The sequence below is a fragment of the Ovis canadensis genome, chromosome 1 (assembly GCF_042477335.2).
Source record: "Ovis canadensis isolate MfBH-ARS-UI-01 breed Bighorn chromosome 1, ARS-UI_OviCan_v2, whole genome shotgun sequence".
Lineage (NCBI taxonomy): Eukaryota > Metazoa > Chordata > Mammalia > Artiodactyla > Bovidae > Ovis > Ovis canadensis.
This window is the reverse complement of record NC_091245.1, coordinates 27,420,766-27,443,380: the sequence shown is the minus strand read 5'-3', so window position 1 is coordinate 27,443,380 and position 22,615 is coordinate 27,420,766. Positions and strand designations below refer to the sequence as shown.

Below are 22,615 nucleotides of genomic sequence, written 5' to 3'. Positions count from 1 at the left end.
GAGAGTTTTCCCTGATGAGTTCTTGTTCTTTTTTCCAAGGTGTTGCCACTGTTGTAGGAAGGGACAACCTACTTGTTGTTAGCTACCAATACCATATGGCATCAGATTGTCAGACTACCAGTTTTTTGTCCTAATAACTATAGAATTTGTTGTGATAATATAGATGCTTGCTCGTATCAGTTCACACCATCAACCTAACAACCAACTATAATAAAAGAGTTAAACACAAACTGATTTTGAAATTAAATTTTCCAGGAAGTATGAGAAGATAAAGTGTTATTTATAAAGTAGACAAACATACTCATTGATTTAGAAGTTGCTTCTGTTTGTTCAATAACAAAAGTTTTAAAACACTCTTTTAAAAAAATCTGGTATGCCATGCTGGAAACACCTTCTATCTGCCTTCACTCCTGCCATTCCCTCATACTGGCAGGCCCACTCTGCCACAGCTAGGCGGCAGATGTTTGCCATCTTACCAGACTCAGCTCCAGAGGCAGCCATTCCTCTAGGAAGTCATTCCGGAATCCTGCCCTACCGCCTCTACTGAGTTCCTCATTTCTCTTTTATCTTTACTGTCTCCTATAGAGTTTTCTATGAGCATCTTCCATACTTTGGTGCCCTTATTATAACTATCTTCAAAACTAGACTGAGTCACCTGTCACCAAGGACCATGAATTCATTTTTGTCTTTTCCGAACCCCACATATAGAATTATTGCCTGAAGGATGAATGGGAGAAAGCTTAATACAATGAAGTTTGACATATTTATTCAATTAATCAGTTTTTTAAAGAACCTACCAGGTGCCATACAGTGTTTTAGGTGCTGATGACACAGCAGTAAACAAATCAGCAAAAATTTCTGCCCTCATGGATCCTACATTCCAGGGCCAATATAATAAAATAAATGAGTAAAAATATATGTTAGTGAGTCATAGGTACCCTTAAATATAATGCAGGGAAGGGGAGTATGAAGTATTTGGTGGAGAAGGGAAGAAATGTGTATGAGAGGCTTACAATGTAGTAGGCTGGACAGGGAAGCCTTTGTTGAGAAAGTGAAGGTACAAAGGTCTGAGGGCAGAAGAAGGCTGATATATTCACGCAAGAAACCAGATACTGTTTCTGAGAAATAAAGAGAGTAGGCAGGGGATTGTGTAAGGCTTGTAAGTTGTTTTTTTTTTGGCTTGTAAGTTTTAACAGACTTTGGCTTTTACCTTGAATGACCCTGAAAGTCAGTGATGAGTTTTGAGCAAGAGGTGACATTGCTCTGGCTGCTGTACTGGAAACTGACGAGGCTAGGAGGAGGGAGGAGGCCAAGGCTAGAAGCAAGGAAACAAATCAGAAGCCTACTGCGAGGATGCGGACCAAATGACAGCAGGAGGAGCAGTGAGTAGCAGTACAATTCTGGACATGTTTAAAAAGAAAGCTAACAAGCTCTACTGCTGGATTAAGGTGTAGGGTGTGAGGCAAAGTGTCAAAGATGACTCCAAGGTTTTGGCTTGAACCACCAGAACATAGTTGCCATATTCTAGAGATGAACATAGGATTTGAAGGCCAAGGAGGTGGCTTTTAAGTCCTAGCCCAGCCACTTCCAAGCTTTGTTGAGTCATTTATCTTTTTGGTGTTTATTTACTCATCTGTAGTTGTTATATCAAATGAAACAATATTAGCAAAAGTGTTTTGTAAACCAAAAAGGCTTAGGTTTTACTATTATCTCAATAACTTTAGAAGGACTGTTGTGTTTCATCAGCTACTTTCTTTCCCTTCCCTTCAAAAATATGCACAGAAACTCCTTCAGAAATTAAGCCAAGAAACCAGAAATTTAAAAGTCCATGTTATAATACAAAGCAGTCCTTTTTCTTAGGCAGGGGTTTCTGGAGAGTAATAAAATGCCAGTCTAGACAAAACCCAGAGGCCAGCCCATAACGAAACGCCACTGAGGGGACGTTTGCTGCATTTACCCCTTGTTGACGTCCTTGTCGTCATCCACCCACTGGACGTGGATTTGCTCCTGGGGGTCCTCGGCCTCTGCCTTGCCACAGGTGATGGTGAAGTCCTTCATCTCCCGCAGCGCCTGCCTCAGGGCATCCATGTTCTCTGCAGTGATCTGGACCATAACGCCATCTGAGAATCAGCACCAAGACAATACAGATGGAAACAGTGCAAAGCCAGGGAGAGGGGCAGATGAAGCTCTGTACCTGGCATCTAGCAAATCCCTCTAGGATTAAACGTGAAACTTCTGTTCTCTAAAGCTGACAGATACAAAGAGGTTTTGTCCTTTGAGCTCAACCTCTTACTTACTGAAAGTGTTACGAGCAGCAAATGCCAAGATGGATCCTGCTTAAAAAACCTGCCTGTTGATTTCACTTCAGGCACAACTAAGATTGTTCTGAGACTGCTCAAAAGGAAAACTTCCACATGGTCACATCCCTCTTTTGGATACACAGAGCATTTTGTTTGTGGTTCCACTGTTGCATCATGCTCTAATCATATTCATTTGTTTGTATCACTCACCTTACTATGACTGCATACAGTGAGTGCCAGTGCTTGTTAAATAAATCACTGAATAAACAACACTAGTGAACTGGGGTGGAGAAGGAAATGGCACCCCACTCCAGTATTCTTGCATGGAGAATCCCAGGGACGGGGGAGCCTGGTGGGCTGCCATCTATGGGGTTGCACAGAGTCAGACACGACTGAAGTGACTTAGCAGCAGCAGCGAACTGGGGAGTAATTCCATTTATTGACTGGCAATAAGGCAGATCTACCATTTATGTTTTATATGGGCTACCATGAGCCAACAGATGATAACTATTTGGGGGCTATCACTTAAGTTAAAGGAAAATACTGAAATTGAGGGAGTAAGCTGTCACATGCTGAGCAATTATCCTGCTTCTTTGACACATAATTTTGTCAACTGAAATAATTTCTAAAGAGCATCAGTAAAATTTTCATAAATAGGTAGCTAATTGCTCTGCTGACACACATGGTGAAATGTAAGCCCTAAGAAATTTCCAGTCCAAAAACATAAATGCAACTTTTAAAATACATCGCTTTGCATTTGTAAGGATTTCTTTCAGTTCAGTTGATCATTTTGACATTTAAAGGGTGCTTTTTAAGCATCTTGTAAAGACACATTTTAAAGGTAGTCAATATTTGATTACAAAAGCATTAACCAGTCATTTAATGCCTAGATTTCTTGATGAGGAAGTAGAATGACTAACTCCTAGATTTCTTAATTTCTTAATAGAATATTTCTGCTTTGAGTTGTGAAATTAAGTTGCGAAATATTAGCATACTTTGCTCTTCACTTGCTGTTTTACTGAGTTTGGCAATAAAGGAGATCAAAGTCAATCTCTGTTAACACACGTTAAGTTTATCTATGTATTTCAATTAACACAAAGGAATCCACCCTCAGAAGAACTGCTCTTAGGGCACTGGAGTGAGCCACAGTGCAAATGAAAATCTGTCATTCTGTATGCAGATTGTACTTTCCAAAGATAATCATAGCATCTCCTGTCTCACATGCTTTTCTACAATGCTACCTTTTCCTTTTCCCCATTAAGAAATGGAGTCTAACTCCTCTCCCCCCAGCAGACTTATGACCACTTCCACCACCAGAGGATAACTGTGTGATTTTCAAGGCTTGGTCATAAAACCAATGCAGCTTTGGCCTTGTGCTGGAATACTTGTGGTTGGAGTTCTAAGCCACCATATAAGAAGTCCAACTAGCCCAAGGATGCATGCTAAACAGTCCATTGTAAAGGGCTCCAGTCATCTTTCCTAGTCTTTAAATCATCCCAAGACCGGCCCCAGACATGTGAATCAACAAAGTTTCAGATAATTCTAGCTCCTGGCCATCAAGTAAGCACCAACCTTCAAGTCATCCCAACTGAGGCCCCAGACATCACTGAGCAAGATCAAGCCATCCCTGCATTGCCTTGTCAAGGGCAGACCCAGCGCAATAAGTGAGGGTGATAAATAGTTGCTTTAAGCCATTAAATTCTGGTTAATTTGTTACACAAGAGTAACTAGATCAAAATACAGAGAAGAATATTTGAGGAAGAAAATATCCAGTGATAAATCATAATGGAAAAGAATATGAAAAAGAATGCGTGTGTGTGTGTGTGTATATATATATATATATATATACACATATATACATATATATAACTGAATTACACTGCTCTACAGTAGAAATTAACACAACACTGTAAATCAACTAGGCTCAGACGGTAAAAAGCAGCTGCCTACAATGTAGGAGACCTGGGTTTGATCCCTGGGTTGGGAAGATCCCCTGGAGAAGGAAATGGCAGCCCACTCCAGTATTGTTGCCTGGAAAATCCCATGGACAGAGGAGCCTGGCAGGCTGAAGTCCATGGGGTCACAAACAGTCGGACACGACTGAGCGACTTCACTTTCACTTTCACTAAAATAAACTTATAAGTGGGGCTGAACTTCATCTACTTATTTACAGATTTGCACCCAGTGTTGTATCTGAACTCAGACTATGTCCCCTTGGATACATGATTCCAGAGCTCTGAAAAGCCATCTCTTAACTTTATGTTGGTGTCCCATGGCATCTCTACCACTTACTCCCTTCTTTGGAGAGTTAAGCACCTTTATGACAGTCTTAATTAGCTGTACAGTGAGATGCTATTGAATAAATAACTTCTGTGGAGTCAGAAGTCTATGGCAAAAGTGTCAAGTTTTCCTTTAATGTCCCTTGGTTTTCAGTTGTATAATTAAGACTGAACTATGTACATGCAGTAAATAACTCATTCTTTACCTTCCACAATACTGGACTTGGCAAGATATCCTGAAGAGGATTTCAGAGCGCCACTGAACACAAAGAAACTGGCACCAGTCACTAAAATAGCAATAGAAATAGGTTAGTGAAGAAAGACTTTGAGATGGACAGACTGAAAATAATAATGAAATATTTGGTAGTTGGGAACTCAAACCATCATACAGAAATAAAAAATACTTACTCTATACACTACCAGATACAAATAACCAATAACTCATATACTAATGAGAGCTTAGAGAATGAGGTTTTAATTTACACTCTTCCATTTTGTTTTGAGCTTCCTTCAGTCAAGAAGCAAGGAAATCTTACTAGTCGAGACTAAGGTTTGGTCTGCAGCTTGTTTTTGTAAATAAAATTTTATTGGAACGCAACCATATTCATTCATTTATATATTGTCTATGGCAGTTTTTGAAGTATGATGCCAAAGTGCTGGCAACAAAGACCACAGGTTTGCAAAGCCTAAAATATTTATCATATAGCCATTCACAGAAAAAGTCTCCTGACCCCAGATCTAGTTCATTGCTTTTTTTAAGAGAAAATATATTTTGAATATGGACATATGATTGCCAACTATTTTATTTACAAAGTGGACCTTTTAGAAAAACAAACACCTATTTAAAAGATGAACACCTCTTCATAAAAGAAAGGATATTTAATTACATTTTGCTTTATAAAACTGCACTACACTGTTTTATTTCTCCACATCTTACATTAGACTAAGATATTCCAACTTCCTACCCACTGGCCCTAAAGCATCTCTAATGGGTAGGTCATCCAGCCTTTGTCAAAGACTCCTAGTGACAGGGAGCCCACAATAGCACAAGGCAACCATTTCTATTTCTGGACAGCTCTCAGTGTTACAGAGTGTACTCTCAAACAGAGCCCAAATCTAGATCCTTATAGCTTTCACCCACTGGTGCTGGTTTTGGTCTTTTGTAGCTATAGAGAGTAAGTTAAATATTATTTCTACATAATAGAGAATCTTAAAAATAGAAATACCTATTTTTCACCCTTTTTCAATCTATACTTTTCTAGGTTAAACATTTATATTTTATTCAAGAGATCTTCCTGTAACCTAGTTTTCAAACTTCTCACAGGCCTTGAAGACCTTCTAGTTTTATCACCAATACATTAATGATACCCAGAACTTATTAAAATATTATAGATATGATTTGACTAATAGAGAGCATAGTAGACTTGTCACCTACCTATTTTAGATATTATATTTGAATATACATGTGCTCAGTACCTTTTATGCCTTTACTAAACAACTGATTTTAAAAATATACCTTAAAGACAGAAGTAGTATGTCTACTAGAGAAGTGCTTAATGAAGCATACTAAAGAAAGCTAGTTTTAGGAGATATTCTGAGAGGAAAAAGACTTATGGTCAAATAAATTTGGGAAGGTCTAGGCACTATCCTCCTTTAAAAAAAAAACGCTAAAGGCTCTGAAAAGTCCTGCAGTAAAGAAATCTGCTTAAACTTAATACAAGGTTTCTCAGTCTAAAATAATAAGCAAAAATTTTATTTATTTATGTGAATATTTTAAAAACTATAGACACTGGTAAGACATTTTAGGAAATGTCATGTTGAGCAGCGCTTCTTAAATTCTAATGTTGAGCAGAGGCTTCTTAAATTCTAATGTTGAGCAGCACTTCTTAAATTCTAATGTGTATTTGAATCACACAACAATTGTGTTAAAATGCAAACTCTGATTTAGCAGATATGGGATGCAATCTTCATTTTTAACAATCTCCTAAGTGATGAGACCACATTCTGAGTACCACTGAACCTGGAAGGCTACCTTCAGAATCCTGTCAATATGTTAATTAACACTCTTTGGGTATGATCATTCAAAAAGCGCTAAATCTACCTAAACATATTCTCACTATGGGGCCAATGCATCAAATACCTATGCTGGCCTGGTCAGTGTCCTGAGGCAGTATTTTCAAGATGCTCCCCTCAATAACAGAGATTCCATTTGCACCTCTAAGTCTGAGTAGTCAACATATTCTTGCAGAATAAGCTTCAAAAGGTTAATATAATCAATTGTTTTCACCTATTCTGACACTGAGTGTTTACCGGGTTGAGATATCCACTCTCCAGTTACAGTACAATCAATCTTTCATTCCATGACCTCAATCAGCTCAAACACTCACCCTTTCTGGGCTGATTATGAATACTGATAGCCTGGGTCTGATAGTTGCCATCATCATTCTGTACACACACGAGATGGGAGTCTGCCTTCTCATTGAAACAGGCACCTCCTGCCAGGACGTGCTCATTGGACTTGTTCATGGCTTTTATCATCTGCAATCAAAAAAGAGGGCTATCTTTCTTACTCTGCCAAGAATGGGCACTTTTTGGTGTGCCTGACACAGCACAGCTCCTTCACCTTCTCAAAGACGAAAGAGAATATTATTTATTAAAGTGGCAAAGAAGCTACTAAATAATGAAGGAAGACAAAGGAAAAATCAGTCACCATTCGTAAAAGTTCAACATACACAAAGATTCTCTCTATGCTTTATAGGTGATATGTGCTATAACCCGAGCACACGGCACATTGGGCATTCATTTTGTCTTTTTCACTCCTGCAATGAACTCAAGTGACTGAAATCAGTTTACCTAATTACAGTAGTTTCTTCTCTCCAATGGACTCTCTGAGAGTATATATACCCTGAAATTCTAAGTCAAAAGAATATCTTATATTTAAGTGTACCTGTCTTCTTTTTCCACATCCAAAGGAGTGCTTTCCTCTATAAATATATGAACTCCATTATTTCTTAGTTTTACTAACTTATGTTTCATATCTTCAATGAAATAACTAATACTTTGCTTTATTCTTATCAAGAGATTTTAAGGTGATAATTCTGAACCTCACATGGAAAAGCTCATCGGCCACCATTTTGTATCTAGTCAATAAATCTGAGCTTATATCATCGTGATGCTAAAATCTAGCTTCTGGTTGAAATAGGTCAATGATAACTTATTTGTTTGCTTTTATGCTAATTTTTTTCTTCACATTTATCCTCATCATTTGTTAAACTTTCTAATTCAATCTTTTTAAATGGCTTTGATCTTTTGAAACTCTAGTTTAAGACTTTTATTTTGTTTTACTCCCCTCCTTGTAACATTATAAATTGCAGTGTCAAAAATAGTAGATGAGTGTTCTGATACCTTTTATATTACTGTACTCAGCAGTGGCCACAGGACTGGAAAAGGTCAGTTTTCATTCCAATCCCAAAGAAAGGCAATGCCAAAGAATGCTCAAACTACCGCACAATTGCACTCATCTCACATGCTAGTAAAGTAATCCTCAAAATTCTCCAAGCCAGACTTCAGCAATAACGTGAACTGTGAACTCCCTGATGTTCAAGCTGGTTTTAGAAAAGGCAGAGGAACCAGAGATCAAATTGCCAACATCCGCTGGATCATTGAAAAAGCAAGAGAGTTCCAGAAAAACATCTATTTCAGCTTTATTGACTATGCCAAAAACTTTGACTGTGTGGATCACAATAAACTGTGGAAAATTCTGAAAGAGATAGGAATACCAGACCACCTAACCTGCCTCTTGAGAAATCTGTATGCAGGTCAGGAAGCAACAGTTAGAACTGGACATGGAACAACAGACTGGTTCCAAATAGGAAAAGGAGTACGTCAAGGCTGTCTATTGTCACCCTGCTTATTTAACTTACATGCAGAGTACATTATGAGAAACGCTGGACTGGAAGAAACACAAGCTGGAATCAAGACTGCCGGGAGAAATATCAATAACCTCAGATATGCAGATGACACCACCCTTATGGCAGAAAGTGAAGAGGAGCTAAAAAGCCTCTTGATGAAAGTGAAAGAGCACAGTGAAAAGTGGGCTTAAAGCTGAACATTCAGAAAACGAAGATCATGGCATCTGGTCCCATCACTTCATGGGAAATAGATGGGGAAACAGTGGAAACAGTGTCAGACTTTATTTTTTTGGGCTCCAAAATCACTGCAGATGGTGACTGCAGCCATGAAATTAAAAGACGTTTACTCCTTGGAAGAAAAGTTATGACCAACCTAGATAGTATATTCAAAAGCAGAGACATTACTTTGCCGAATAAGGTCCGTCTAGTCGAGGCTATGGTTTTTCCTGTGGTCATGTATGGATGTGAGAGTTGGACTGTGAAGAAGGCCGAGCGCCGAAGAATTGATGCTTTTGAACTGTGGTGTTGGAGAAGACTCTTGAGAGTCCCTTGGACTGCAAGGAGATCCAACCAGTCCATTCTGAAAGACATCAACCCTGGGATTTCTTTGGAAGGAATGATGCTAAAGCTGAAGCTCCAGTACTCTGGCCACCTCATGCGAGGAGCTGACTCATTGGAAAAGACTCTGATGCTGGGAGGGATTGGGGGCAGGAGGAGAAGGGGACGACCGAGGATGAGATGGCTGGATGGCATCACTGACTTGATGGACGTGAGTCTGAGTTAACTCCGGGAGATGGTGATGGACAGGGAGGCTTGGCATGCTACGATTCATGGGGTCGCAAAGAGTCGGACACGACTGAACGACTGAACTGAACTGAACTGCTATACTCAAAAAAATGTATTGAAATGAAATTCTCATGACATAAAATTAACCATTTTAAAATGAACAGCTCAGTGGCATTCAGACAGTGTTCTTCAACCACCATTCTTATCTAGTTCCCCAAAACTTCCATCATTCATTCAAAGTAAACTGCCTTAGTAATTAACTGGTTTCTTCCCATTCCCCCCTCCAACATGAATCTATTTTGTCTGCATTCTGGATATTTCATAAAAATGGAAACACGGAATATGTGACTACTGTGTATGGCTTCTTTAATTTAGCATGTTTTAAGAGCCACCCATGGTGAGAATATATCAGTACTTCATTCTGATATATGTATGATATATACATATATGACATATCAGTATATCATATATCAGTACTTCATTCTCTTTTACGGCTGAAAAATATTTCACTGTGCATATACACCACAATTTGTTTAACCATCCATCCATGAATGTTTTGGCTATGTCCACCTTTTGGCTACTGTGAATAGTGCTACTATGAAAATGTATGTACATATACTTGTTTTCAATACTTTGGAATATATACTAGGGGTGGAATTACAGGGTCATACGGTAATTCTATGTTTAACTTTTTGAGGAGCTGCCAAAATGTTTTTCATAGCGAATGAACCATTTAAAACTTCTACCAGCAATGTAGGTTTTCAATTTTCTTGCACCCTTATTAACACCTGTTATTTTCCACTGTTGTTGCTGTTTTTCACAGTCATCCTAGCAGGCATAAAGGAGTACTGCACTGTGGTTTTGATTTGCATTTCCCGAGTGACTAGAGGAAAACAATAGAATGGGAAAAACTAGAGATCCCTTCAAGAAAATTAGAGATACCAAGGGAACATTTCATGCAAAGATAGGCTCAATAAAGCACAGAAATAGTATGGACCTAACAGAAGCAGAAGATGTTAAAGAGGTGGCAAGAATACACAGAAGAACTATACAAAAAAGATCTTCACAACCCAGATAATCACGATGGTGTGATCACTCACCTAGAGCCAGACATCCTGGAATGTGAAGTCAAGTGGGCCTTAGGAAGCATCACTACGTCAAAACTAATGGAGGTGATGGAATTCTAGTTGAGCTATTTCAAATCCTAAAAGATGATGCCGTCAAAGTGCTGTACTCAATATGCCAGCACATTTGGAAAACTCAGCAGTGGCCACAGGACTGGAAAAGGTCAGTTTTCATTCCAATCCCAAAGAAACGCAATGCCAAAGAATGTTCAAACTGCCGCACAATTACACTCATCTCACACGCTAGTAATCCTCAAAATTTTCCAAGCAAGGCTTCAGCAGTACGTGAACTGTGACTTTCCAGATGTTCAAGCTGGTTTTAGAAAAGGCAGAGGAACCAGAGATCAAATTGCCAACATCTGCTGGATCATCAGAAAAGCAAGACAGTTCCAGAAAAAAACATCTATTTCTGCTTTATTGACTATGCCAAAGCCTTTGACTATGTGGATCACAATAAACTGTGGAAAATTCTGAAAGAGATGGGAATACCAGACCTGACCTGCCTCTTGAGAAACCTGTATGCAGGTCAGGAAGCAACAGTTAGAACTGGACATGGAACAACAGACTAGTTCCAAATAGGAGAAGGAGTACATCAAGGCTGTATATTGTCCCCCTGCTTATTTAACTTCCATGCAGAGTACATCATGAGAAATGCTGGAGTGGAAGAGGCAAAGCTGGAATCAAGATTGCCGGGAGAAATATCAATAACCTCAGATATGCAGATGACACCACCCTTATGGCAGAAAGTGAAGAAGAACTAAAAAGCCTCTTGATGAAAGTGAAAGTGGAGAGTGAAAAAGTTGGCTTAAAGCTCAACATTCAGAAAACGAAGATCATGGCATCCGGTCCCATTACTTCATGGGAAATAGATGGGGAAACAGTGTCAGACTTTATTTTTCTGGGCTCCAAAATCACTGCAGATGGTGATTGCAGCCATGAAATTAAAAGACGCTTACTCCTGGAAGGAAAGTTATGACCAACCTAGATAGCATATTCAAAAGCAGAGAAATTATTTTGTCAACTAAGGTCCATCTATCTAGTCAAGGCTATGGTTTTTCCAGTAGTCATGTATGGATGTGAGAGTTGGACTATAAAGAAAGCTGAGCACTGAAAAATTGATGCTTTTGAACGGTGGTGTTGGAGAAGACTCTTGAGAGTCCCTTGGACTGCAAGGGGATCCAACCAGTCCATTCTAAAGGAGATCAGTCCTGGGTGCTCATTGGAAGGACTGAATTTGAAGCTGAAACTCCAATACTTTGGTCACCTGATGTGAAGAACTGACTCATTTGAAAAGATCCTGATGCTGGGAAAGATTGAGGGCAGGAGGGGAAGGGGATGACAGAGGATGAGATGGTTGGATGGCATCAATGGACCTGAGTTTGGGTAAACTCCGGGAGTTGGGGATGGACAGGGAGTACTGGTATGCTGTGGTTCATGGGGTCGCAGTCTGACAAAACTGAGCGACTGAACTGAACTGAATGACTAAAGATGTTAAGCATCTTTTCAAGTGCTTGTTGGCCATTTGTGTATCTTCTCTGGAGAAATGTCTCTTCATGTCTTTTGCTCATTTTTAAATTGGACTGTGTGTCTTTTGTTGTTGAATTGTAAGATTTCTTTATTCTAGACCTAGAGAACAGATCCTTATATCAGATAAATGGACTGTAAATATTTTCTCCCATTGTATTGCTATCTTTCCACTTTCCTGTTAATATCCTCGGATGCACAAAAGGTTTTACTTTTTCTTAACTCCAATTTATGTATTTTTCCTTTTCTTGTTTATGCATATCTAAAAACCCACTGCTAAATCAAAGGTGATGAAAACTTACCCTCATGTTTTTCTCTTAACAGCTATATGAATTTAGCTCTTATATTCAGGTCATTGATCTATTTTGAGTTAAACTTTATGATTTGAAGTAAAGGGACAACTTAATTCTTTTTACATGTGGATATCCAGTTGTCCCAGTACCATTTGTTAAAGACTATTCTTTCACCATTAAATAGTCTTGGCACCCTTGTCAAAATCAACTGGCCATTAAATGTATAAATTTATTTATATTAATTCTATTTCATGCCAATACCACACTTTTGATTACTGTAGCCTTGAAGTAAGTTTTTAAACTGAGAAGTTTGAAGTTTCCAATTTTGTTCTTTTACAAAATTTTGGCTTCAGAGTCCCTTGCAATTTCAAATGAACTTGAGTATTGGCTTTCCAGTTCTATAAAAGGCCATTGGAATTTAAAGAAAAAATTTTATTTTATTTTTATTTGGTTGCACTGGGTCTTCGCTGCTCTATGAAGGGCTTTCTCTGGTTGTGAGCGGGGGCTACTCTTCATTGCGGTGCCCAGGCTTCTCATTGCAGTGGCTTCTCTTGTTGTGGAGCACAGACTCTAGGCTCACAGGCTTCAGCAGTCGCAGCATGAGGGCTCCTTAGTTGTGGCTCATGGGCTCATAAGCTCAGGCTCTGCAGGCTCTGCAGTTATGGCTTAGGGGCTTACTTGCTCTGTGCTATGTATGTGGAATCCTCCCGGATCAGGGACTGAACCTGTTTCCCCTGCACTGGCAGGTGGATTCTTATCCACTGGACCACCAGGGAAGTCCCCCATTGGAATTCTGATAGGGCTTGTGCTGGATCTGAAGATCACTTTGAGTAGTATTAACATGTTAACAATTTTCAGTCTTCCAATACATGAACATGAGATGTCATCCCATTTTTTAGGTCTCTTTAAGTTCTTTCAACAAATTTTATAGTTTTAAGGTTTCAAGTCTTTTATATCCTTGGTAAATTTATTTCTAGGTACTGTACCAATACAATGCCAAGATATCATCATCTTCTGGTTTGACTTTATTATGTTTATAACTCTTACAAAGTTAATATTTTAATATATAGCTGTATTGCCAGAGGCATCCAAACAATAATTAAAAATTCCTCTCACACTAACTTTTATCAACCGAATAAAACAAACTACTTCTATCAGGATTTTCCAAAAAATACTTTAAAATAAGTTTTTGCAAATAAGGTAAGTCAGAAGATTCCTTCTTGGAGAAGTCAGTAGACAGATTACTTTAGGTTTTCAATTATAATTTACATTTATATCACATGAAAGAAATGGATACAATCATATACAACAATTATAAAAAATATTATATCTGCCATTTCTTCCAAATCATTAGGCTAAGGTGATTTCTAATTTTGCTTACACTGAGCAGATTAAAAATATTTTCAAGAATTTCCTGGTGATCCAGTAGTTAGGACTCAGTGCTTTCACTGCTGGGTCTGGGTTCAGTCCCTGGTCAGAGAACCAGAGATTCCGCAAGCCAAATGGCCTCATCAAAAAATATAAAATGTTTTCAATTTGGATATTCTGAATAAATTAGCTAGCTTCTAACAAAATCATTTTCCTGGATATCAATTTCAAAGCTAATGAGATTTTCTTAAAACTTCGTACTTCTTTAGAAATGAACGAACAGGGTTGGTTGGTTTGTTTTCTTAAAACCATGTTCATTTATACCAAAGAGAATTTCCCAAACATTCAAAGGATCTTACTGAACATAAAGGAAACTTACACTTGTCATACAATGATATAAATAATTGGTTTTCCACTTTACTTGAGCCATTTCTCTGCTCTGTCAATTCAAATTCTGTAATATCTGTTGATCTATTACTATTGTTACTGTAATTACCTCTTTTCTGGACATTTAACAACTTTATAACTGTTTTACCTACAGTCTCTAGCAGCACTGATTCATTCTACATGTGAAATAAAATTCATATTTAATGGTAAGATAAGAAAAATTTTAAACATAAAAAAGTTGTCTCTGCTTTTTGGCCTTCTTGCTCCCTTCCACTGCGCACTGTGTATCTGCTGCACTGTGCAGCCATCAGGCCTCCCCAAGGGCAGAAATACCTGCTCAACCAGGAAAGCAACATTCTCCAAGCACCAACAAGATCACTTAAAAGATAACATTTCCTTGCATCTTGTAAGGGGGTCATTTCTAGCAGATCTGGATTGTGTCAACTGTTAATAATATATCATGTAATGTATAGCACTCTGTCTCAAAAAACTTATAACTGTGCATTGATTTCAAACGGGTGTTAACAGTTCTCAGAGCTTTCTGAGATGCTTTTCCAGGCTATAATCCTCAATTTGGCTCAAATAAAAATTTTCTTTTCTTTCCTAGATCGACTGAATGTTTCCATATTTACCACAGGCACAGCTCTGATCACGTTTCCCCCACCTTGTCCTCCACGCAGATCATAAGTGTCCTATGCTCTAACTCCAAACTAGCTTTCCTGCTTTACCTCGCTTCCTACTGTATCCTTGCAGGCAGGACTACCTCCTGATCTATTACCGTTTCCCATCTCTGAGCTGTAGCATATGCTGTTATTTACCCTCCCTTTGGGCTTCCTTTGTAGCTCAGTTGGTTAAGAATCCACCTGTAATGCAGGAGACCTGGGTTCAATTTCTGGGCTGGGAAGATCCCCTGGAGAAGTAAATGGCAACCCACTCCAGTATTCTTGCCTGGAGAATCCCATGGACAGAGGAGCCTGGCGGGCTACAGTTGATGGAATCCCAAGAGTCAGATATGACTTAGCAACTATACCACCACCACCACCCTCCCATTTCTTCCAAATAACTAGGCTAAGGTAGATAATCATGATGGTGTGATCACTAGTCTAGAGCCAGACAGCTTGGAAAGTGAAGTCAGGTGGGCCTTGGAAAGCATCACTACAAACAAAGCCAGTGGAGGTGATGGAATTCCAGTTGAGCTGTTTCAAATCCTGAAAGATGATGCTGTGAAAGTGCTGCACTCAATATGCCAGCAAATTTGGAAAACTCAGCAGTGGCCACAGGACTGGAAAAGGTCAGTTTTCATTCCAATTCCAAAGAAAGGCAATGCCAAAGAATGCTCAAACTGCCGCACAACTGCACTCATCTCACATGCTAGTAAAGTAATGCTCAAAATTCTCCAAGCCAGACTTCAGCAATATGTGAACCATGAAATCCCTGATGTTCAGGCTGGTTTTAGAAAAGGCAGAGGAACCAGAGATCAAATTGCCAACATCCGCTGGATCATTGAAAAAGCAAGAGAGTTCCAGAAAAACATCTATTTCGGCTTTATTGACTATGCCAAAGCCTTTGACTGTGTGGATCACAATAAACTGTGGAAAATTCTGAAAGAGATGGGAATACCAGACCACCTGACCTGCCTCTTGAGAAATCTGTATGCAGGTCAGGAAACAATAGTTAGAACTGGACATGGAACAACAGACTGGCTCCAAATAGGAAAAGGAGTACGTCAAGGCTGTCTATTGTCACCCTGCTTATTTAACTATATGCAGAGTACATCATGAGAAATGCTGGACTGGAAGGAACACAAGCTGGAATCAAGCGGGAGAAATATCAATAACCTGACATGCAGATGACACCACCCTTATGGCAGAAAGTGAAGAGGAGCTAAAAAGCCTCTTGATGAAAGTGAAAGAGGAAAGTGAAAAAGTGGGCTTAAAGCTGAACATTCAGAAAACGAAGATCATGGCATCTGGTCCCATCACTTCATGGGAAATAGATGGGGAAACAGTGGAAACAGTGTCAGACATTTTTTTTTTGGGGCTCCAAAATCACTGCAGATGGTGACTGCAGCCATGAAATTAAAAGACGCTTACTCCTTGGAAGAAAAGTTATGACCAACCTAGATAGCATCTTCAAAAGTAGAGACATTACTTTGCCAACTAAGGTCCGTCTAGTCAAGACTATGGTTTTTCCTGTGGTCATGTATGGATGTGAGAGTTGGACTGTGAAGAAGGCTGAGCGCCAAAGAATTGATGCTTTTGAACTGTGGTGTTGGAGAAGACTCTTGAGAGTCCCTTGGACTGCAAGGAGATCCAACCAGTCCATTCTGAAGGAGATCAACCCTGGGATTTCTTTGGAAGGAATGATGCTGAAGTTGAAACTCCAGTACTTTGGCCACCTCATGCGAAGAGTTGACTCATTGGAAAAGACTCTGATGCTGGGAGGGATTGGGGGCAGGAGGAGAAGGGGACGACTGAGGATGAGATGGCTGGATGGCATCACGGACTTGATGGACGTGAGTCTGAGTGAACTCCGGGAGATGGGGATGAACAGGGAGGCCTGGCATGCTGCGATTCATGGGGTCACAAAGAGTCGGACACGACTGAGCGACTGAACTGAACTGAACTGAAGATGATTTCTAATTTTGCTTACACTGAGCAGATTAAAAATATTCTTCTCCCATATCCAAGCAGCTGAAAAAAGCTGATCCCAAGTCAAGACTTAGTAAAAACACCAGTTTCTACCGGTAGCCTTCTTTAATTTCCCATCAGAACTAATGTGACCACTCCCTTTTTTGAACTGCCATAGCACATTTTTTGTATTTCTTATATGGCATCATCCACATCCAGCTCTGGACATTTCTCCAGAGAAGATACACAAGTGGCCAACAAGCACTTGAAAAGATGCTTAACATCTTTAGTCACTCAGTTCTGTTCAGTCACTCAGTCGTGTCCAACTCTTTGTGACCCCATGAACTACAGCACGCGAGGCCTCCCTGCCAATCACCAACTCCCGGAGTTTACCCAAACTCATGTCCATTGAGTCGGTGATGCCATCCAACCATCTGATCCTCTGTCATCCCCTTCTCCTTCTGCCTTCAATCTTTCCCAACATCAGGGTCTTTTCAAATGAGTCAACTCTTCGCATCAGGTGGCCAAAATATTGGAGTTTCAGCCTCAACATCAGTCCTTCCAAAGAACATCCAGGACTGATCTCCTTTAGGATGGACTAGTTGGAGCTCCTTGCAGTCCAAGGGACTCTCAAGAGTCTTCTCCAACACCACAGTTCAGAAGCATCAATTCTTCGGCGCTCAGCTTTCCTCACAGTCCAATTCTCACATCCATACATGACTACTGGAAAAACCATAGCCTTGACTAGATGGACCTTAGATGACAAAGTAATATCTCTGCTTTTTAATATACTGTCTAGGTTGGTCATAACTTTTCTTCCAAGGAGTAAGCGTCTTTTAATTTCATGGCTGCAGGGAAGATACAAATATTTGGCCTTCTAATTAGCTGCAGTTCCCTTGTGTGGAGAAGCTAGCATCCACCTTCCAGGCCTATGGGTCTACATATCATGAATCATGAACCTTCACTCATTTGTGTAGCAAATGAGCATGTAATGTGTACCAGGCTTTGTGTTAGTACTCGGTTTATTCAGTACTGAACAATCTTACCCCACAGAACTCATATTCTTGTGTGCAGAGAGGGAGGGGGAAAAAGTAAAACACATTAAATGTTAGACAGTGACAAGCGCTATATAGAAAAATAAGGCATGAAGGATGACTAGGAGTACTGGCAAGGGCCACTTAATACTGGACACTTGGGAGAGTTCTTACTGAAAAGAGAGGGAAAAGCCATGGGACTATCCAAGAAAGAGCCCTACAGGCACTTAGAACAGCTGGTTCAGTGGCTGTGTAGTTGCAGCATTTTAGCAAGCCAGACAGTTTCAAGGAACACTCCTTAAGGACAGTGTGACTGAAAAGGAGAGGTGTAAGAAGAAAGGGTAAACAGGGAGTGGGTTAAGAACAGAGGGAACAGAGGACTTCAGGTATCGTTCTGACTGGGATGAAAGACCTTTGGAGAATTTTGAGCAGAAAAGTGACATGATTCTACTTAGTTTCAGCAGGATCACTTGGGCTGCTGTGTTGAAAATAAATGGATGGGGGAAAGGCTGCCAACAAAGGCCAGTTAGGAGACTACCGCACAAATCCAAGATTACCTCAGACCAAAACTGGCCCAAGGGTTGAGAGGTGGCTGGGTTCCAGACAGGTAGAGCCAGCGGAACACAGAACAGCAGGCTCGACTCAGGATGTGAGAGAAGACTTAAAGACAGCTCCAAAGCTTTGGGCCTGGTAAATGGAAGGAGGGCACTGCCGTTAATTTAGGGATGACTGTGAGAGGAAATTCCGAGGGAAGATCGGGAGTTCAAATCTGAACATGCTAAGCTTAAGATGCCTAAAAAAACAAGGAATACGAAACTCAAGTATAGGGCTTCTCTGGCGGGCTGGTAGTTAGGATTCCAGGCTCTTGCTGCCATGGCACGGGTTCAGTCCCTGGTCAGGGAACTGAAATCCTCCTGCAAGCCATACGGCATGGCAAACAAAATAAATAAATAATCAAATTAATTAGTTTTTTAAAAAGACACTCAAGTTTATAAAACAAGGAAGAGTCAGGTTGAAGGAAGATATCTGGATGACATCAGGAGACTGTATTTAAGGGACTGACTACATCAACAAGGAAGTGGACAGAGACAAAACTTACAGGGACTGAGCCTTTGAGTTTTTCAAGATGACTGAAAAATGGGGTCAGAGAGGTGGAAGTACAGAGATAGAAATTACATTTGGGGAGACGAAGGATAAGGAGGGAGACCAGGGTTTCTTACAGTACTTGAACACAATGAGATTAGAGCTGGTGGCTTCAATGCTAAAAGTAGCAGCAAGCTTGTGAGAGCTAGGAGATAGGGAAAGCCAGGGGTTTAGCTAGAAATAGCGTTCTGAAGCCACTACTCACCCCTATCAATGGACATGCAGGGACATGAGAGAGGAGGGGTAAAGACAATCTTACTGTGAACATGCAGTGTTCAGCTCCTGCAGTCACTGGAGAGGTAACAGCTAGGGCTCCTGGGGGATCCTGATATTTTCATTCAACCTGTGGTTAAACACTGTCTTCCATGTATAACACGAGGAACACCGATGCTAACAGTCAATGGAACAGCACCTCTTTCCTCTGCCCCATTTTCCAGAGCACCTTTCACCAATTCCCTTCATTCTTTTGAGAAGAAGACTATCAGTTCCTCCTCCCTAAGAGAAAAGAAATGTATTCCTTGAAGGCCAAAAAATAAAACATTCCTCCAGCAGATTTTAGGACCATCTGTTCGTGCTTCTGCTACAATGAACCTTTAAAATTATGCTTTTGTAACTTCACAGTTCTCTGAAGGATATATGTAGCTTTGAACTAAAATAAACGGAAATTCCTATTTTAGAACTGTTCAGGGAAAAAGAATCTCAAGAGGCCATTCAGCCTAAATTATACAAGTTGGGGATTGCATAGATATACAGTTTTATAGATTCTTGTATTATATCACAACCAACATCATTTCTCTCTGGTTTTTAGTAAAGAATCAACACCATTTTGTTCCTTTTTGCTTGAAACTCTGACATGAGGCTACCTCTTTGGTTCTATTCCCCCAGTGATGTGTTGAAAGTTTGAACGTCTACTACATTTCCTGAAAGATTTTGTGATATTTTTTAGCTGTATTTAAAATAAATGACAAAATGTACACAGTTAAGGTATGTAATCTGACAAATTTTGGTATGTGTATATACCCTTATAAACAGCACTTGAAATCACTCAACTCTGTTCTACTGATCTAGACATACATATTACACTAAAAAACACTGTCCTGATTAACATATCTTTAAAATAAGCCTTAACCATCAGGTAGTGTAAGCCTTTGAATTACGTTCTTTTTCAAAGTTGTCTCAGCTATTCTGGGTCTCTTGAAACTTCATATACATTTTAGAATCAGTGTCTCGATTTCTATTTTAAAACAGCTTGCTGGTATGTTGACTGGGATTGTACTGAAGCTATGAATTAATCTGGGGACAAATGACATCTTAACAATATTGCATCTTCTGATTCAAAAAACATAGTATACCTCATAGTATTTATTTGGGTCTTCAGTTTCTCTTAACAATGTTCTGTAATTTTCAGCATAGAGGGACTGCTGATAATCTGTTAAACTCACCCCTAAATACATCATATTTATGATGCTATTGTATTGTTTTTAAATTCCAATTTCTGATTGTTGGTATACAGAAATACAATTGATTTTTACACAGTGATCTTGTAACTCTGATAAACTGATTGATTAGATCTATACTATTTTGTAAACTCCTTAGGTGAAGAAGTGGTAAAGAATCCACCTGCCAATGCAAAAGACACAAGAGACTGGGGTTCGATCCCTTGGTCAGGAAGACCCCTTGAAGTAGGAAATGGCAATCCACTCCGGTATCCTTGCCTGGGAAATCCCATGAACAGAGGAGCCTGGTGGGCTACAGTCCATGGGTCTGCAAGGAGTTGAATGTGACTGAGCATGTACACACTACTCCAGGATTTCCTACATAGATAATCATGTTATCCATGAATAAAGACATTTTTTTTCCAACTGTATTCCTCTAATTTTGTTTTTTTCCCCCCCTTATTACACTGGCTAGAAGATCCACTAAAATGTTTAATAAAAACAAGAATAGACATCATCTCCTTGTTCCTCATTTTAAAGAACCAATCAATCAGTCACCATTGGATATATTAATTTTAGGTCTTTCATAAATTCTCTTTATTCGATTGTAAAACTTCTATTTTAAACTGCTGATATATATATATATGTATATATATAGAGAGATGAGATTTCTATAGTTTTTTTCTTTTAATATGCTTTTCCTTTCTATCCGATTAATATGCTGAATTACAGATTGATTTTTTAATGTTAAACCAATTTAGCATTCTTGGAATAAATCCCATTTAGTTATGAAGTATCTTATTTTTTTGTGTATTATTAAATTAGATATACTAAAAACTTGTTATGTATTTATGCAACCAGCTATGAGGGATATAGGTTTTCATTTCTTAAAAATTTTTTCTGATTTTGATACTAGTGGAATTAAAGCCTCCTCATCTATTTTCTAAGAGTTTGTATAGAATTGGTGTTATTTTGTCCTTCCTTTTGTAACAATCACCAGTGAACATATCTAGACCGGGGCTTTTCTTTGCGAAAAGGTTTATAATAATTAATACAATTCTTTCAATGTATGCAGGGCTATTCAAGTTACCTATTTTTTCTTGACAGAGGTATGAAAGTCAACATTCAAAGAATTTGTCCATTTTGTCCAAGCTGGACATGTATTAGTATAAACGCATTCATATTATGCTCTATTGTGTTTTTACTATTTATAGAGCCTGTAATGATAGCCCCTTCTCTCATATCTCATAATGGGACTTTGTGTTTTCACTATTTTTAAGTTAAACATGGGTGATTTACAACACTAATTTCAGGTGTACAACATTGATTCAATATTTTTATACATTATACTGCATTTAAAGTTTATAAAATAACAACTATACTTCCCTGGACTGTATAATATACCCTTCTAGCTTATTTATTTTATAGACAGTAGTTTGTACCTCCTTATTCCCCTATGCATATCTTCCTGCTCTTCATTCCCCTCTCCCCACTGGTAACCACTCATTTATTTTCTACATCTGTGAGTCTATTTTGTTATGTTCACTTGTGTTATTCTTTTAGATTCCACAAGTAAGTGCTAACATTACAGTACCTGTCTTTGTCTGACTTATTTCAGTAAGCTTCATATCCTCTAGGTCCATTCATTTTGTTGTAAATGGCAGAATCTCATTCTTTTTTATGGTTGAGTAACACTCCATTGCACGTGCAAGCGTGTGTGTGTATACATATATACACATATACCATTCATCTGCTGATAGACACTTAGGCTGCTTCTATATCTTGGCTATTGTAAATTATGCTTCTATCAACATTTGGGTCCATGTACATTTTCAAATTACTGTTTTTTCTTCAAATATATACCTAAGAGTGGAACTGCTGAATCATATGATAGTTCTATATTTAGTTTCTGAGGAACCTCCATAATATTTTCCATAGCAGCTGTGCCAATATAAATGCCCCCTAACAGGAATCCCCTCTGTATTAGGATCCTCCTTTCTCCACAGCTTTGCCAGACTTGTTATTTATAGACATTTTGATGATAGTCATTCTGACAAGTGTGAGGTGGTTCTTCACTGAGGTTTTGATTTGCATTTCTGTGATGATTAGAAATGTTGAGAAACTTTTCATGTGCCTGTTGGCCATTTGTATACTTTCTTTGGAACATCTATTCATATCTTCTTCCTTTTTTTTTTTTCGCTATATCGTGCAGCTTGCAGGATCTTAGTTCCCTGGCCAGGGATTAAACCCAGGCCTAGGCAGTGAGAGTGCTGAGTCCTAACCACTGGACTTCCAGAGCATTCTCTTCTGACCATTTTTTAATCAAGCTGTTTGTTATTATTCTTTAATTACTTTATTCATTTGGCTGTACCAGGTCTTAGTTGTAGCATGTGGGATCTT

At 39.1% G+C, this 22,615-nt stretch overlaps 2 protein-coding genes across 3 annotated transcripts in view; both read right to left on the bottom strand.

Annotated features, from left to right (window-relative positions):
* The window catches only part of SCP2 (sterol carrier protein 2), a 981,293-nt gene that overhangs the window by 770,837 nt on the left and 187,841 nt on the right, over positions 1-22,615 (bottom strand). The gene's annotated exons all lie outside the window — the stretch shown is intronic.
* ZFYVE9 (zinc finger FYVE-type containing 9) overlaps positions 1-22,615 on the bottom strand; it is a 116,242-nt gene that overhangs the window by 5,728 nt on the left and 87,899 nt on the right. For both annotated transcript variants that reach the window (XM_069591811.1, XM_069591820.1), the window contains exons 13-15: positions 6,967-7,117; positions 4,786-4,866; positions 1,958-2,120 (exon numbers count right to left, since the gene is read on the bottom strand). In XM_069591811.1, the coding sequence (XP_069447912.1) occupies positions 1,958-2,120; positions 4,786-4,866; positions 6,967-7,117 (395 nt within the window). The remainder of the gene's footprint in view (positions 1-1,957; positions 2,121-4,785; positions 4,867-6,966; positions 7,118-22,615) is intronic.